The sequence below is a fragment of the Oncorhynchus mykiss genome, chromosome 23 (genome assembly GCF_013265735.2).
Source record: "Oncorhynchus mykiss isolate Arlee chromosome 23, USDA_OmykA_1.1, whole genome shotgun sequence".
NCBI classification, from domain to species: domain Eukaryota; kingdom Metazoa; phylum Chordata; class Actinopteri; order Salmoniformes; family Salmonidae; genus Oncorhynchus; species Oncorhynchus mykiss.
The window spans coordinates 29,166,791-29,183,471 of NC_048587.1; the positions used below are offsets into that span (position 1 = coordinate 29,166,791).

Below are 16,681 nucleotides of genomic sequence, written 5' to 3' on the forward strand. Positions count from 1 at the left end.
TCCAGACGTTCAGTGAGGATCTCTGAATGATCCAATGTTGACCTAAATGACTAATGATGATAAATACAATCCACCTGTGTGTAATCAAGTCTCCGTATAAATGCACCTGCACTGTGATAGTCTCAGAGGTCCGTTAAAAGCGCAGAGCATCATGAAGAACAAGGAACACACCAGGCAGGTCCGAGATACTGTTGTGAAGAAGTTTAAAGCCGGATTTGGATACAAAAAGATTTCCCAAGCTTTAAACATCCCAAGGAGCACTGTGCAAGTGATAATATTGAAATGGAAGGAGTATCAGACCACTGCAAATCTACCAAGACCTGCCGTCCCTCTAAACTTTCAGCTCATACAAGGAGAAGACTGATCAGAGATGCAGCCAAGAGGCCCATGATCACTCTGGATGAACTGCAGAGATCTACAGCTGTGGGAGACTCTGTCCATAGGACAACAATCAGTCGTATATTGCACAAATCTGGCCTTTATGGAAGAGTGGCAAGAAGAAAGCCATTTCTTAATTAAAGATATCCATAAAAAGTGTTGTTTAAAGTTTGCCACAAGCCACCTGGGAGACACACCAAACATGTGGAAGAAGGTGCTCTGGTCAGATGAAACCAACATTTTTGGCAACAATGCAAAACGTTATGTTTGGCGTAAAAGCAACACAGCTGAACACACCATCCCCACTGTCAAACATGGTGGTGGCAGCATCATGGTTTGGGCCTGCTTTTCTTCAGCAGGGACAGGGAAGATTGTTAAAATTGATGGGAAGATGGATGGAGCCAAATACAGGACCATTCTGGAAGAAAACCTGATGGAGTCTGCAAAAGACCTGAGACTGGGATGGAGATTTGTCTTCCAACAAGACAATGATCCAAAACATAAAGCAAAATCTACAATGGAATGGTTCAAAAATAAACATATCCAGGTGTTAGAATGGCGAAGTCAAAGTCCAGACCTGAATCCAATCGAGAATCTGTGGAAAGAACTGAAAACTGCTGTTCACAAATGCTCTCCATCCAACCTCACTGAGCTCGAGCTGTTTTGCAAGGAGGAATGGGAAAAAATTTCAGTCTCTCGATGTGCAAAACTGATAGAGACATACCCCAAGCGACTTACAGCTGTAATCGCAGCAAAAGGTGGCGCTACAAAGTATTAACTTAAGGGGGCTGAATAATTTTGCACGCCCAATTTTTCAGTTTTTGATTTGTTAAAAAAGTTTGAAATATCCAATAAATGTCGTTCCACTTCATGATTGTGTCCCACTTGTTGTTGATTCTTCACAAAAAAATACAGTTTTATATCTTTATGATTGAAGCCTGAAATGTGGCAAAAGGTCGCAAAGCTCAAGGGGGCCGAATACTTTCGCAAGGCACTGTAGATCTGTTGACAGAGGCTATTTAGCAGATGATGAATGACAGTATACAGCCTAGGGTCCCAAATGACTGAGCAGTGTTCTCTGAAAGACTTCTCTGCTAACAGCGCTAACTCTGAACCGTTTGTGTTGGGTGGAAGGGGTGGAATAGACAGTTGTTTAGCATGCCAAACTTCAAAGACTGCTTGCTGCTGCAGCCCTGAGCGCACAACATATCTCCAACAGTTCTGCAGGAAAAAGACACTCTGCATAACTGGGTTATGAGATGTAAGCCGACAGCATGATCAGTCACCCTAGATACATGAAGGATGCAGAGGAAGAGGAGAATCCCCTCAGCATACTCACATTCTGCAGCTGCAGGCCCGTGTCAGGCCTCAGGCTCGATTTGGACGACTCCAAAGCAGAGGCGTTGCCGCTGTAGTTTTTGAGGCTGCAACTCTCTTTCAAGTGGGCCTGGAGTTTTTCTCTGCGTCTCCTGAGGGGGCGAGGGGGAGTACATATAAAGTGGCATGTTAACTAAATCACGGCATTGCCTTGACCTTTAACCCTCAGCCCCACTCTGTGCCTCTTCACCCCTAGTCATTGCTTTGAAGAAGTGTAAATTGAGCGGCTCTGATGGAGTTGATAGGTTCCTGTGCTGTAAATCCATTATAGATTCCTTCCAAATGGCACTAGATCATGGTTTTATCCGATTATCTTGTTGTCAGGCTGCTCACTCACTCACATCATTATATTACAGACCCTATAAAATTACAATGCAATTTATCAGAGGGCTTTCTGCTCCATATACCATGAATGACAGTTTGCCATTACAGCTTTGATGTTTGGCCCAGCGTGCTGGATGAATATATAAAGGATATACATTCTAGACAGGTGCTTTCAGGCGTTAACAGGATGTAAAACATACATAGACAAATATTGTGTGCAGGGCCCATACCAACACAATAAAACAAATTGTCAAGAGCTTTCTTTCCTTATCGGTTCCTTAAAATGATGTACATGTATTAATGTTAATTGGAGGGATACAATTGTGAATCCGGACTCTTACAGTAGGCTCTTTGACAATGAGTGGCAGCTGAAGCTAGATCAATAGCCAATTGCCTGTGGTGTGTGCCATGGGTTTAGGTGTATGAACTGAAATCCGACCCTATGGGTGCTCGTGTCCACCCACTTGTTCCGACAGTAGAGAACCATACAGAGAATGCCCAGAACACTGATCCCCACGGTGATGCAGGTGATTGACAGCACTTGTCTCTTGTACACCTCCTTGCTCTCTGTTGAAATGAAGAGAAGAGGAAGAGCTGCCATTGACAGAGGAACAAAGAGCACAAAATAGGAAAAACTGGGAGAGAAGTTAAGGAACAGATGATCACAGAGAATAAAACATGGCCCGCAGCTCGCTGTAATAATAATGTCTTATTTTCAAATGCCACTTTACAAACCCAAACTACCCCCCAGTTACTCTTAACAATGTCATATCATTGGATACAAAGCCTTGTAATAGATGCTAGTAGTAATGTAGCCATGTCTGATTACAGAAGATAAGAGTTATAGCTGTAATGGTCATCATTAACACTAGAGCCGCTGGGCCTCGAGGAACCCCCCATAAAGCTCATGAGCAGTCATTCTAATTGCAACATGCTAACAGTGTAATTTCATACAAGCTATTGCAAAAATAGTAATTTGGTTGTGTTTATGAAGGTCTTAGGTAATATTAGAATACGGAATATAGATATATTTCAAATAACATGAAGCATTTTCATTAGTTTATGTTACTGTAGGCTATATGTAAAAAAAAAAAAATGTTTTTTAAACACCACAATTCATGTGTTCAATAAATTATATTAGTGGAGTGCCTTTGTTACAATTATGAAACAGAAAGCATATGTCTTGGAACATGGTAACAGCTTCTTTTTATAATGACAAAATAAAAAAATACCCCAACCACCAAGACTCACCAAGACGAGCGGACAAATGAACATCATTAGACTAAACATCATTATAAGAGCCAAGTGTCCTTCATAAATTGTGAAAATCAGTACCAAAACTATAACGGCATTATAATGAATGTACTGTACTATATGTGTCTATATGACAGCAGTAAAATATTTTTGATTATTGACAGCTTGAGCTCACATGGTGTCACAGAATTGCATCAGTTGGAGCATGTTCGTGTCACATAAACAGCGAAAGCATTGCTGATGTTTTTTGCTTCAGATGTAAGGTCTGCTCTCTCAGTGATGACATTTTGTGCTGATAATCAGCCTGTAGCATTGTCACCGGCTTGCTCTATCCAAACAGTGCTGTCTCCTGTCTCACCGTTTCATTTGGTAACACGGGCACCTACTCAGTGTGCGCTTTTCTGGATTTTTTTTGCATTTATGCCACAAAGGTTTAGGCTGAGGCTCAGAATCAGAAGAAAAATCATCAGAAATGTCATGATTAATTTCTTCCCCACCATCTGAGTTATTTTCATTCAGACTTTGTTGCAACGCTAACGCAGAATCTGCATCCATTTGTCTTGGACTGTGTCCATTCGTCTTTCACTATGTACTTCAAGTGGGCCAGAATAGACTGATAAGACTGCTTGGATTTGGTGGTCTGATATAGAGTACATGCCACTTTGAGATTATAATTAGAATAGACAGAGTGTGAATTACACCGTGATTATAATAAAGACATAATTTATAACACACTGGTTGTGTTAATGTTTCATTACCACAACCAGTCATGATGCTTTCATCTGATTGTCAAACAAATTACTTCGAAAAGTGTGCCACCTGTGTATGTTCGTCCGTTCCAAAATAATTCAAACAGTGCAATGGATGTACACTTCTGCCATTTAATGAATGGAAATAGTCATCCCTTAAAAAACACCAAAAAGTGTTCCTAATGACATTGGGCCATTGATGAGGACTACATTAATTGATGCGTCTTGCTGACAAAATATACCTTTTTTGTAGCTTGAAAAGTCGGGACACCTGAAATGGGGCTGAAACTCTCTCGGGAGAAATGGGATAGTCACCCTAACAGACATGGTCAATTTACTAGACTAGGCTACAATGTGTAGGCCTATTACTATGAACTTCAAATAGGCCTACCGGTATACAGTGATGTAGTAGCAAAAAATAACAATAATAGGTTGGTAAACTCTGATTGGCGGTTATGGTGAAAAAAGTAACACTGCCTATACTTTCAATGCATTTTTCTGAAAAGGGCCTACACAACTGCCGGTAGCCTACCCTCTCAGCCGAGGCAATTTTACACACAGATTAACACACACAGGGCAGGAAGCCTATATTCAACAGAATACACAAGTTTAATCAAACTTGTGTACACCCTAGTTCATAAGTTGTCAAGAATTCATGAGTTGAATACTTTTTTGTCTTCACAGATCGTGTTACATAAAACACCACCTTTATTTCCTTACATTAATGACAGTGTTCTTTGTAATTATTTAGCATATAACAAATTAATTAGAACATTGCACTTAAACCCTGTACTATTCTTGGATCTTGGAGATCTCAGAAAATGCACTGTAATTGTAACTATGCCTATGTAACATTTCATTATGTTTTGCCAAGAAAACAGTTCTCATGAGTACACAAATCCCAAATAATGTAGGCCTATGCCAATGCAAAATCAAATGCTTCTAACCGAAAGAGTCAACTATAGGCCTACTCTCATTAATATTGGATGGATTGGATGTGCATTGGTGTTTAGCTGTAGGCTAGTAGTCTAGTGATATTGGCGACCATTATCAGCTGATCCAGGAAGGAAAACATATATTGCTAGAAAATAATAACGATAAATAAATTGTCTATTTTTTCTGACCACAGACTGCACAGAGAACACCAATACCCGGGAGCACCTTAAAAAGAAAGCAATGGGCGCTCCGAACAGCTGACTGACAAAAGCAAACAATGATAAATCAACGGATAAATCTAATGCATTGGAATAAAGTCAGGCTATTTTTATCAAGGGCGCATGGCAACCAGATGGCGAAAACGAGAATGTTGCCTTCAAAGGAAAATCTATGAGTTGAAAGGAGCTCAGCTGAGGCCAAAATTCAGCACTACTGCATTGTGGACAGGGAGGAGGTTTGTGATGCCACACAGAACTAAATGGTTTAAACCATGAAATGAGAGGTGGGGTTGTTCATTTAATTTGGAAGCTTTTATTTTCATATTTACCACTGTAAAACATATTTACCACTGCATTTCAAAGAAATAGGATAATATTTTGGTTTGTTTTACTTTTGTTGCATTTAGGTGACTAATGTCTCATTCAGGGGAGCTGAGTACCCCTGGCTCCCCCGTATTTCGTACCCTGAGAATAGATCAATACAATCGAATGGCACATCCTGTTCTCCATTTATAATTGGTGGTAACATCATTATGCATAGTTTGCTTCCCCTCACTCATCATCTCATAAACCCATTCTCCCCCTTTCCCTCCCATCATTTACATCATTTATTTAATCTTATATGTGTGAAAATAGTTTCGGTATAGTTTAGGTTCAGTTGTGAGGAAATTATCAGTGTGATTATCACCTGGGCATGGCATCTTCAACTATCCGGAGAAGGAGCAGAATAAGAAAAGGCAATGGGGGAAAACCATTCAAAATATGAAATGCCCTCCTAAAACTGGGTATAACTCCAGTTCTGTTTGTGATATTAAGATTCTAACAATGACAGTGTGCTATATAGACGTATTTAGGGAAGGTCAGGGACAGATAGGGGCATGACTTTAAGAATGGCAGAGTAATGTTTATTTATTTATTCATGAGCAGTCCAAATGACTGTTTTAGTAGTTCTACTGTTAAGGGTGAAAAATGTCAGCTGCCTCTTTTCATATGAAAAACTAAATCATAGTTGACTTGAGAAGCATTTATAGGCAATCAATCAGATATTGGCCGCACATTCTGTAAGATGGATTGTCCTTTTGAACAATTTAAAAGTAAATGCTATGTCCTGCCTTGGTATAGAATCTGAAATTAGATCGGCTAGGCTATTGCAGTCCTACACACAAAAAAAATGTGGGTTCTTCAAGGGTTCTTTGGGAAGGGTGATGGTTCTATGTGGAACCATACTGACCAAAATAACTATTTGAGCCCTTCAATGGTTCTTTGCAGTTCAATAAAGGGTTCTGTCCTTTTTTAGTAATAATGTAGGGTGGCGGATCATTCAAATATTTTGTGGACTGGTTTGCTCACAGCTCTTTTTGTGCAACCATGAGTGAGTGTCATTACAGTTTATCTAATCTGTTGGGTGTTATGTTATTAAATGTTATATATGAGTATGGCCAGTTACAGTGTATTGTGAAAGACTCACGTATGGAATGTGTCAATTGAGAATAGTTGACTAAATCAGCAGTTCTCAATTCTCTCCTCAGGGACGCCAGCTGTTCTCGAGCTAGCATACCAGATTAAAGTTCTTAATAAACACAGTAATAAAACCTAGGGAATTTTAACAATATAATAAGGCGTTTAAACCAGAATGAATAACCCTGTATGGTTCTACAATGAACCTTTTGAGATTTAGGAAGTTTCTTTATAGAGCCATTCTCCATAAAGGTTCTATAAGGAACCATAAAAAAAGTTTTTTATATAGCCCCCAAAATGGTTGTAACCATGGCGAAACCCTTTTTTGGTGCTTTATAAAACCTTTTTTTAATGGTTCTTTATAGAACCTTAGGAAAAGGTTATTTAGAGCACCATACAGGTTCCATTTAGAATGGTATGAGCATGGTTCTTTATATAACTTTAAAGAAAAGTTTACATAGAAGCACCAAAAAGGATTATGCTATGGTTACAAGCCAAATAACCCTTATTTGGCACTATATGGACTGTATAACCATTTGTTTTTAGTGTGTATCAAACAGGAATAACCCTACTGTAGCCAACCCATACTGTCAAGGCTCACTGCCTATTTACAGTGCCTTGCGAAAGTATTCGGCCCCCTTGAACTTTGCAACCTTTTGCCACATTTCAGGCTTCAAACATAAAGATATAAAACTGTATTTTTTTGTGAAGAATCAACAACAAGTGGGACACAATCATGAAGTGGAACGACATTTATTGGATATTTCAAACTTTTTTAACAAATCAAAAACTGAAAAATTGGGCGTGCAAAATTATTCAGCCCCTTTACTTTCAGTGCAGCAAACTCTCTCCAGAAGTTCAGTGAGGATCTCTGAATGATCCAATGTTGACCTAAATGACTAATGATGATAAATACAATCCACCTGTGTGTAATCAAGTCTCTGCATGAATGCAACTGCACTGTGATAGTCTCAGAGGTCCGTCAAAAGCGCAGAGAGCATCATGAAGAACAAGGAACACACCAGGCAGGTCCGAGATACTGTTGTGAAGAAGTTTAAAGCCGGATTTTGATACAAAAACATTTCCCAAGCTTTAAACATCCCAAGGAGCACTGTGCAAGCGATAATATTGAAATGGAAGGAGTATCAGACCACTGCAGATCTAGCAAGACCTGGCCGTCCCTCTAAACTTTCAGCTCATACAAGGAGAAGACTGATCAGAGATGCAGCCAAGAGGCCCATGATCACTCTGGATGAACTGCAGAGATCTACAGCTGAGGTGGGAGACTCTGTCCATAGGACAACAATCAGTCGTATATTGCACAATTCTGGCCTTTATGGAAGAGTGGCAAGAAGAAAGCCATTTCTTAAAGATATCCATAAAAAGTGTTGTTTAAAGTTTGCCACAAGCCACCTGGGAGACACACCAAACATGTGGAAGAAGGTGCTCTGGTCAGATGAAACCACAATTGAACTTTTTGGCAACAATGCAAAACGTTATGTTTGGTGTAAAAGCAACACAGCTGAACACACCATCCCCACTGTCAAACATGGTGGTGGCAGGGAAGATGGTTAAAATTGATGGGAAGATGGATGGAGCCAAATACAGGACCATTCTGGAAGAAAACCTGATGGAGCCTGCAAAAGACCTGAGACTGGGACGGAGATTTGTCTTCCAACAAGACAATAATCCAAAACATAAAGCAAAATCTACAATGGAATGGTTCAAAAATAAACATATCCAGGTGTTAGAATGACCAAGTCAAAGTCCAGACCTGAATCCAATTGAGAATCTGTGGAAAGAACTGAAAACTGCTGTTCACAAATGCTCTCCATCCAACCTCACTGAGCTCGAGCTGTTTTGCAAGGAGGAATGGGAAAAAATGTCAGTCTCTCGATGTGCAAAACTGACAGAGACATACCCCAAGCGACTTACAGCTGTAATCGCAACAAAAGGTGGCGCTACAAAGTATTAACATACTTAATAAGGGGGCTGAATAATTTTGCACGCCCAATTTTTCAGTTTTTGATTTGTTAAAAAGTTTGAAATATCCAAAAAATGTTGTTCCACTTCATGATTGTGTCCCACTTGTTGTTGATTCTTCACAAAAAAATACAGTTTTATATCTTTATGTTTGAAGCCTGAAATGTGGCAAAAGGTCGCAATGTTCAAGGGGGCCGAATACTTTCGCAAGGCACTGTACTTATGAGCATGATTGGCTATTGAATGAATGATTGAAAAAATTGTAGTCTACTATTTGTGAAGCCAGTTATGTCAGAAAAGGATAGACATCCTGTTGATGATGATTTAGGTCTATAAACTAAAACTTATTTTTACTTTTTGTATTATAATTCCTGTGCATCAAACACCTCCCATTTTCCCCAAACGAACAATAAGCCTATTTGCTTGCCTTCTACAAGTTGTGGGCACGCATGGTTTGAGATTTGTCTGGAGATACACATACTTTCCCATCAAGTTAAACATTTCTAAATACCAACCTTTGCGGGAAAACTGTCTTACTCAAGGTTGAGAGTTTTTTTGTGCGAACGTACCTTTGATAAATGAGGCCCCTGGAGAGCTTCGGGCTCCTATTGGCCTTTACAGCCAACTGTAGAACACGCCACACATGAACCAGTAATACATTCATTTACTTTATCTTATCAAAATCAATATTGAAGCCAAAAGACTTGAAAGCTAGGCTAATTAACCACCTTCCCCCTCCCTCCTCCTCCTACCCTCCTCCCCCACCAGTAGTTTCCAGGGTCAGTATTGTTGTTTTGATGTCTCTCAGCTGGAGTCATCACGTCACCACATTTACTGTAATTATGAGAAGAGAGGAACCCTGTTGTAGATGTAGGTAAGTGGCATCTGTAATTCCATGATAGCTAACACTCCATGTCACTCACAATATTGCCATGCTACCAAACAACTTCACTGATCATGGACTATTTTATGTCCATAATTTCCCTGCATAGTATTATGATACACCAATGGGAAAATATTTTTTACACTCTTCCTCTGATGCACGTCATAAATGCTGTGTGTACAAGCCCTGCTTGGAGGTATTTAAAGTGTGTTGTCAAGGTCAGCTGACATTACATGAAGATGTAGCCTACAGAACACAATCCCCTGTGCTCCCATTCACTGATTCAGAAAAATATTGTATTTATTTGCAGGCGTACAAGGTAATCATTTGGTTTCATTCCACTATGAAGAACAAATGTGACTCGTTTCAGGAAACTACTTCACAGGAGAGGGATTTGAACGTAATTTTTTTTAAATCAAAATGTTTTTTTTTTTGGCAGAAAATGCCTTCTGGAACAAATTGTTAAATTACAAGCCTAGTTGATTTAGCTACAAAAATATATAACGTAGTAGAACTGCATAAGTGTTGCTCTCCACTTTCTGGAGGAACAAGTTTTGAAAGTAGAATTAGAGTATGATAGCTAAGATGGGGAAAATTATGGCGTTTGATTGCAAATTTGCAGACAGAGTTAAAAAGAGAACACACAGAAGGCTGTGTTGTATAAAACATCTATCTCCAGATTACATCTTCAAACTAAGGGGCAACAATGGCATCCGTGACAGAGGGAGAAGCGTCCATCCATGCATATGGGTATGAGAGTCTAGCTAGATACATTTCCAGATAATACAAGTTTCTAATTTTGTCAGAAAATACTTTTCTTTTCAATTTAAAGTGTACCGCTAGCTAGCTAGCTAACATTAGCTGGCTGGTTAGCTGGCTGGCTTGCTAACGTTACATGTGTGATCTGTGTAGTAAGATTATTTTTACCTCAGAGCCATTTGCATTGCAAGTTATAGCCTAATGTTAGCTACCTAACATTGAACCTGGCTGGTTAGTTACCTGCAGAACCATGCAGGATAGTAACGTTGAGTTGGGATTATGGTTCATTGTTTAGCTAGCTAGCTAGCTACATGTCTAAACAAAAGACTCCGCCTTGCAAGTAACTATTTCAATAGAATGTGAGGAATATTTTGGACTTTAACAAAGCCCTTTTGTGGGGAAAAACTAATTTATATTGGCTGGGCCCTGCTCCCCAGTGGGTGGGCCTATGAAATCCCAGTCCCACCCATGACTGTGCCCCTGCCCAGTCATGTGAAATTAATAGATTAGGGCCAAATGTATCTATTTAAAATTTACCCATTTAATTTAATAAACTGTTAACTAAGTAAAATCTCTTGAAATATTAGCATTTATATTTTTGTTCAGTATATGTAAAGTACTGGTCAAAAGTTTGGACACACCTACTCATTCCAGTGTTTTTCCTAATTTTTTGTATTTTATACATTGTAGAATAGTAGTTAACACATCAAAAATATGAAATGACACACATGGAATCACGTAGTAACCAAAAAAGCGTTAAACAAATCTTTTAGATTTTAGATTCTTCAAAGTAGCACACTCTCCCAACTAGCTTCAAGAGGTATTCACCTGGAATGCATTTACATTTTTATTTAACTAGGCAAGTCAGTTAAGAATACATTCCTATTTACAATGACGGTCTACTGGGGAACAGTGGGTTAACTGCCTTGTTCAAGGGCAGAATGAAAGGTTTTTACCTTGTCAGCTCGGGATTTGATCCAGCAACCTTTCGGGTTACTGGCCCAACACACTAACCACTAGGCTACCTGCTGCCCCAATTAACAGGTGTGCCTTGTTAAAAGTTAATTTGTGGACTGTCTTTCCTTCTTAATGCATTTGAACCAATCAGTTGTATTGTGACAAGGTAGGCATAGCCCTATTTGTTATAAAAAAAATGAGTCCATATTATGGCAAGAACAGCTCAAATAAGCAAATAGAAATGACAGTCCATCATTACTTTAAGACATGAAGGTCAGTCAATCAAGTTTATTCAAGTACAGTCGCAAAAACCATCAAGCGCTATGATGAAACTGGCTCTCATGAGGACCAACACAGGAAAGGAAAACACAGAGGTACCTCTGCTGCCAAGGATAAGTTCATTAGAGTTGCCAGCCTCAGAAAATGCAGCCCTTATGAATTCTTCACAGAGATCAAGTAAAAGACACATCTCAACCAACTGTTTAGAGGAGACTGTGTGAATCAGGCCTTCATGGTCAAATTGCTGCAAAATACTTGGGCCAAGAGACACGAGCAATGGACATTAGACCGGTGGAAATCTGTCCTTTGATCTGATGAGTCCAAATTTTTTATTTTTGGTTCCAACCACTGTGTCTTTGTGAGACGTAGAGTTGGTGAAATGAATGATCTCCACACGTGTGTTTCCCACAGTGAAGCAAGGAGGAGGAGGAGGTGTGGAGTGCTTTGCTGGTGACACCGTCAGTGATTTATTTAGAATTCAAGGCACATTTAAGCAGCATGGCTACCACAGCATTCTGCATCAATACGCCATCCAATCTGGTTTGCGCTTAGTGGGACTATAATTTGTTTTTAAAAAAGGACAATGCCCCAACACACTTCCAGGCTGTATAAGGGCTATATGACCAAGATGCAGCAGGATGGAGTGTTGCATCAGATGACCTGGCCTCCACAATCACCTGACCTCAACCCAATTGAGATGGTTTGGGATGAGTTGGACCGCAGAATGAAGGAAAAGCAGCCAACAAGTGTTCAGCATATGTGGGAACTCCTTCAATACTTTTGGAAAAGCATTCCAGGTGAAGCTGGTTGAGAGAATGCCAAGAGTGTGCAAAGCTGTCATCAAGGCAAAAGATGGCTACTTTGAAAAATCTTGTTTGTTTAACACTCTTTTGGTTACTACATGATTCCATGTGTATCATTTCAGAGTTTTGATGTCTTCACAATTTTTCTACAATGTAGAAAATAGTAAAAATAAAAAAAAACCCTTGAATGAGTTGGTGATTCCAAACATGCCCATGATATGACCATCTTAACCCCCCCCCCCCCCCAGTTTAGACTTTTAGAGAAAACTCTGTATGTATAGCATGTGGTCAGGTGCCACCAGAAAACTCTGATACTGTTACATGATTCAGTGCATTATTTGAATATGAAGATATTACTCTTCCTCTGTAGTTTGTGCAGGAACTGTAATCACAAAGGCGAAGGCCTTTAAATCACATAGATGTAAGATCTTAATTTGATCACTCTTTTGTTGCTGAGAATTTTCATGCACTGCAGGAAGTGCAGATGAACTTCGTGATTCACATACATTAACTGAAAATCCACTGATCAAGCAACATTATGGAGTAAACATTTATTTAGCTGTGACTAATGTCAAATTAAGATCCTACATCTGTAGCTTATGCCTATACATTTGGAAAGAAATCAAATCAATATGAGAGAAACACATGACAATTTTGACATTATTATGGACGATTATTCTACTAATAAGACACAATTATGCTGGAATAACTATGTAGCTAACAACTATATATATACCTCATGATGCATTGGAACGAATATGAATGGTAAAACTGGTATCTGTGTCGATTCCCTCCACTGTGTCTGACACCATTCCCTATGACTGTGAAACAGACAGATAACCCAAAACGCCGTTTTTATCACAGAGCCCCTGCTGTTCCTAGTTTCAGCTGACAGACAGCCTTCTCCACCTTGCCATTAAAGGACTTGAGTCACGGGAAGAACAGAAAGCTAATACTTTTGTGTGACATCCCTATATAGATGTAGATTCGAGCCAGATTGCTACAACAGGAAAATAATCCTGGAGTAACAGGAAATGTGAATTATTATGTTGATTAATTCATGTCAAAAAATTTTTTTTTTTGGGGGGGGTATAAATATTTTGTTAGGGCAAATCAATTCTGACATTTTAAAGTGGAAATTACAAACTTTAGAGGCCTTTTTAAACCTTAAATACTCTACAAGTTTGCATTTTCTGCAGTACATCAGTGTGAGTACATGGTTTATTTGACCTGCCATGCCTTGGAGTAGAGAAGTTGGGGGGAAATAATAAAATAATGCAAGTGTGCACGTACAGGACTGTCCAAAAGTCAGTGCTATTTCTGTTTTCCACTCAGTGAAGCCTTTGATGGTCATGTTATACAGGGCAGGGGACTTTGGCCTTGGATGGTATCAACTCCTCTATTTTGCAGATAACTTCCTTTAACTGGATAATGACAGAGGAGACTGATATTTCACTCTCACTCCAGGAATCACATCAAAGAATATAACCCCCTCAATACATACATTCACACAAACAAGCACGTGAGCACGCACGCACACGCACACACACACACACACACACACACACACTAATTCTGTTTTCTTTTTCTTCACATGGTCTCTTTTTAGACAGCATTCGATTTGCAAATGCAGTGTGAGTGATTGTAATTAAAATGACAATAGCAGAGCTGTAGGCGCCAGGCTGCCTCCTCATTCCTGTGTCCATTGTGAAGCTGTGGTCCAGAGAGCAACATGACATTCCCTTCCCAGTTATCACTTTGAGCCCCTTGCATATGCATGATCAAGAAAACAAACCAAGCAAACAGAAAAAAATGCACAATGAAGCAATATGTCACTTCTTCAGTCCTGCCAGTTGGAATGCAAGCCTCACAGTGGACGTAGGTAGCAGTCTGCTGAGGAAATGACGTGCGTTGACAAGCAAATACTTTTTATTGGCCAACAAAATCAAACATTATTACTCTCCCTACTGACGGAGGGCCTGGAGCAGAACACCTCTTTTATCTACCTGAGATCTCTCTCTACCTTCAACTGTCACTGCCCCTCTCATTCGGTTTCTCACACCGTTCCTCTGCATCCCTTTTTATATCCTCTCATCTGGAACTCCCTCATTCTTTTTTTTCTCTCTCTCTTGCTGCAGTATCTCTGTCCCCTTCAAACAGAAAAACAATTAGGTTTCCCCCCATTGTATCACAGAAGTATGTTAGCCAGCAATACACAGTATGGGTTTCAGTAGATACGCTAAAGTTTGCTAGCTAGGTGGCTTGCAGGAAAAATAACTTAGGTAGGCACCATATTTGTCATCTGCCCTTTTTTGGAGGTGGCATCGGCTTAGCTACCTGAGCTTCTAACGTTAACTCTTTGTTTGGAACCCTCTTCGCTATATTCCGATTGAGACCTGAATGGTTGAATGTCACCATGTAGCCCCCCCCCCCCGCCCCCATCATTATAGGGTGTATCATTCAGCGCCTGATGCCCAGACCTGCCTTCCTCTTGGGCAATTATGTGTGAAACACATCCTACTGTCCTAGAAATGTCTCGGACATGATGAAAACATCCCTAGATTCCCCCAGTGTGAAATTCCCCTTTAAGTAGAGTGCATTGCAGTGGACTAGATTGGAAAGGAAATGTTACAGAATCCCCCTGCCGAGGGCACTGTAGGACTATTTTCCAGCGTGTGTTGTTTATTTGTCCGGCTTGCACCACAGAGTCTAGCTCTCACTCATCCTCACCTTTTCTCCCCATCACATGAGAGAATCAACATCACCTCCAGCTCGTGGTCCCAGCCAATCAGACTGTCCACCATGCACTCCACACTCTGGCCATGCACTGGTCATGCATCCTCTGATTGGCCAGATGCTAGCTAGCGTTGCACTGGCAAAACAGATCCATGGCGTGCTTTGGTATATGTACATGGGATGCATGACTACAAAGTAAGTTGTTGTTGTTTAGCTTGGCTTTGTATAGCTCTACGCAGCTATTACTATGTTATATGCTGAAGTTGTTATTAGTATTGGCTATTGTTACCTCTAGTGTCATTTCTATGTATAATACTTGCTATTTATGTTGCTCATTTGTATAGCCTCATTGAATGATATTAGGGAACATGTTTACACCAACTATGTTGTTGTTATTATTGTTAGCAATCATGCTAGTCATTTTTCCTATATTGCTATGTAATACCTGGTTATTAGATACAGTCGTTACTAGGGCTGAGGCAGTCATTACATTTTGTCAGCTGATAATTGCCATGCAAAGGACTGCCGGTCTCACGGTAATTGACCATCAATTAACAAACACATTTAGCATCTCCAGGCCTACACGTAAACAAGCTGCTGATGCACGCCTTTGGAACATTGACAAAAAAGTGTAATAAATCAATATAATATACATCATCACAATAAATCCATTATTTATTCTAACTACAGCAACAAGGGACAGCACATCTAACTACAGTTGAAGTCAGAAGTTTACATACACTGAGGTTGGAGACATTAAAACTCGTTTTCAACCACTCCACAAATTTCTTGTTAGCAAACTATAGTTTTGGCAAGTCAATTAGGACATCTACTTTGTGCATGACACAAGTAATTTTTCCAAAAGTTGTTTACAGATAGATTATTTCACTTATAATTCACTGTATCACAATTCCAATGGGATAGATGTTTACATGACTGTGACTTTAAACAGATTGGAAAATTCCAGAAAATTATGTCATGGCTTTAGAAGCTTCTGATAGGCTAATTGACATAATTTGAGTCAATTGGAGGTGTACCTGTGAATGTACATCAAGGACTACCTTCAAACTCAGTGCCTCTTTGATTGACATCATGGGAAAATCAGAAGAAATCAGCCAAGACCTCAGAAAAACAATATTAGACCTTCACAAGTCTGGTTCATCCTTAGGAGCAATTTCCAAATGCCTGAAGGTACCACGTTCATCTGTACAAACAATAGCACGCAAGAATAAACAACATGGGACCACGCAGCCGTCATACGACTCAGAAATGGGACGTGTTCTGTCTCCTAGAGATGAACGTACTTTGGTGCGAAAATTGCAAATCAATCCCAGAACAACAGCAAAGGACTTTGTGAAGATGCTGGAGGAAATACGTACAAAAGTATCTATATCCACAGTAAAATGAGTCCTATATTGACAAAACCTGAAAGGCCAATCTGCAAAGAAGAAGACACTGTTCCATAACCGCCATTAAAAAGCCAGACTACGGTTTGTAACTGCACATGGAAACAAAGATCATACTTTTTGGAGAAATGTCCTCTGTTCTGATGAAACAAAAATAGAACTGCTTGGCCATAATGACCAT

General features: G+C 39.7%; 1 protein-coding gene across 2 annotated transcripts in view; it reads right to left on the reverse strand.

Annotated features, from left to right (window-relative positions):
- LOC110502554 (pro-neuregulin-3, membrane-bound isoform) overlaps positions 1–16,681 on the reverse strand; it is a 511,715-nt gene that overhangs the window by 45,745 nt on the left and 449,289 nt on the right. For both annotated transcript variants that reach the window (XM_021580674.2, XM_021580673.2), the window contains exons 5-6: positions 2,544–2,646; positions 1,718–1,847 (exon numbers count right to left, since the gene is read on the reverse strand). In XM_021580674.2, coding sequence (XP_021436349.2) covers positions 1,718–1,847; positions 2,544–2,646 — 233 coding nt within the window. The remainder of the gene's footprint in view (positions 1–1,717; positions 1,848–2,543; positions 2,647–16,681) is intronic.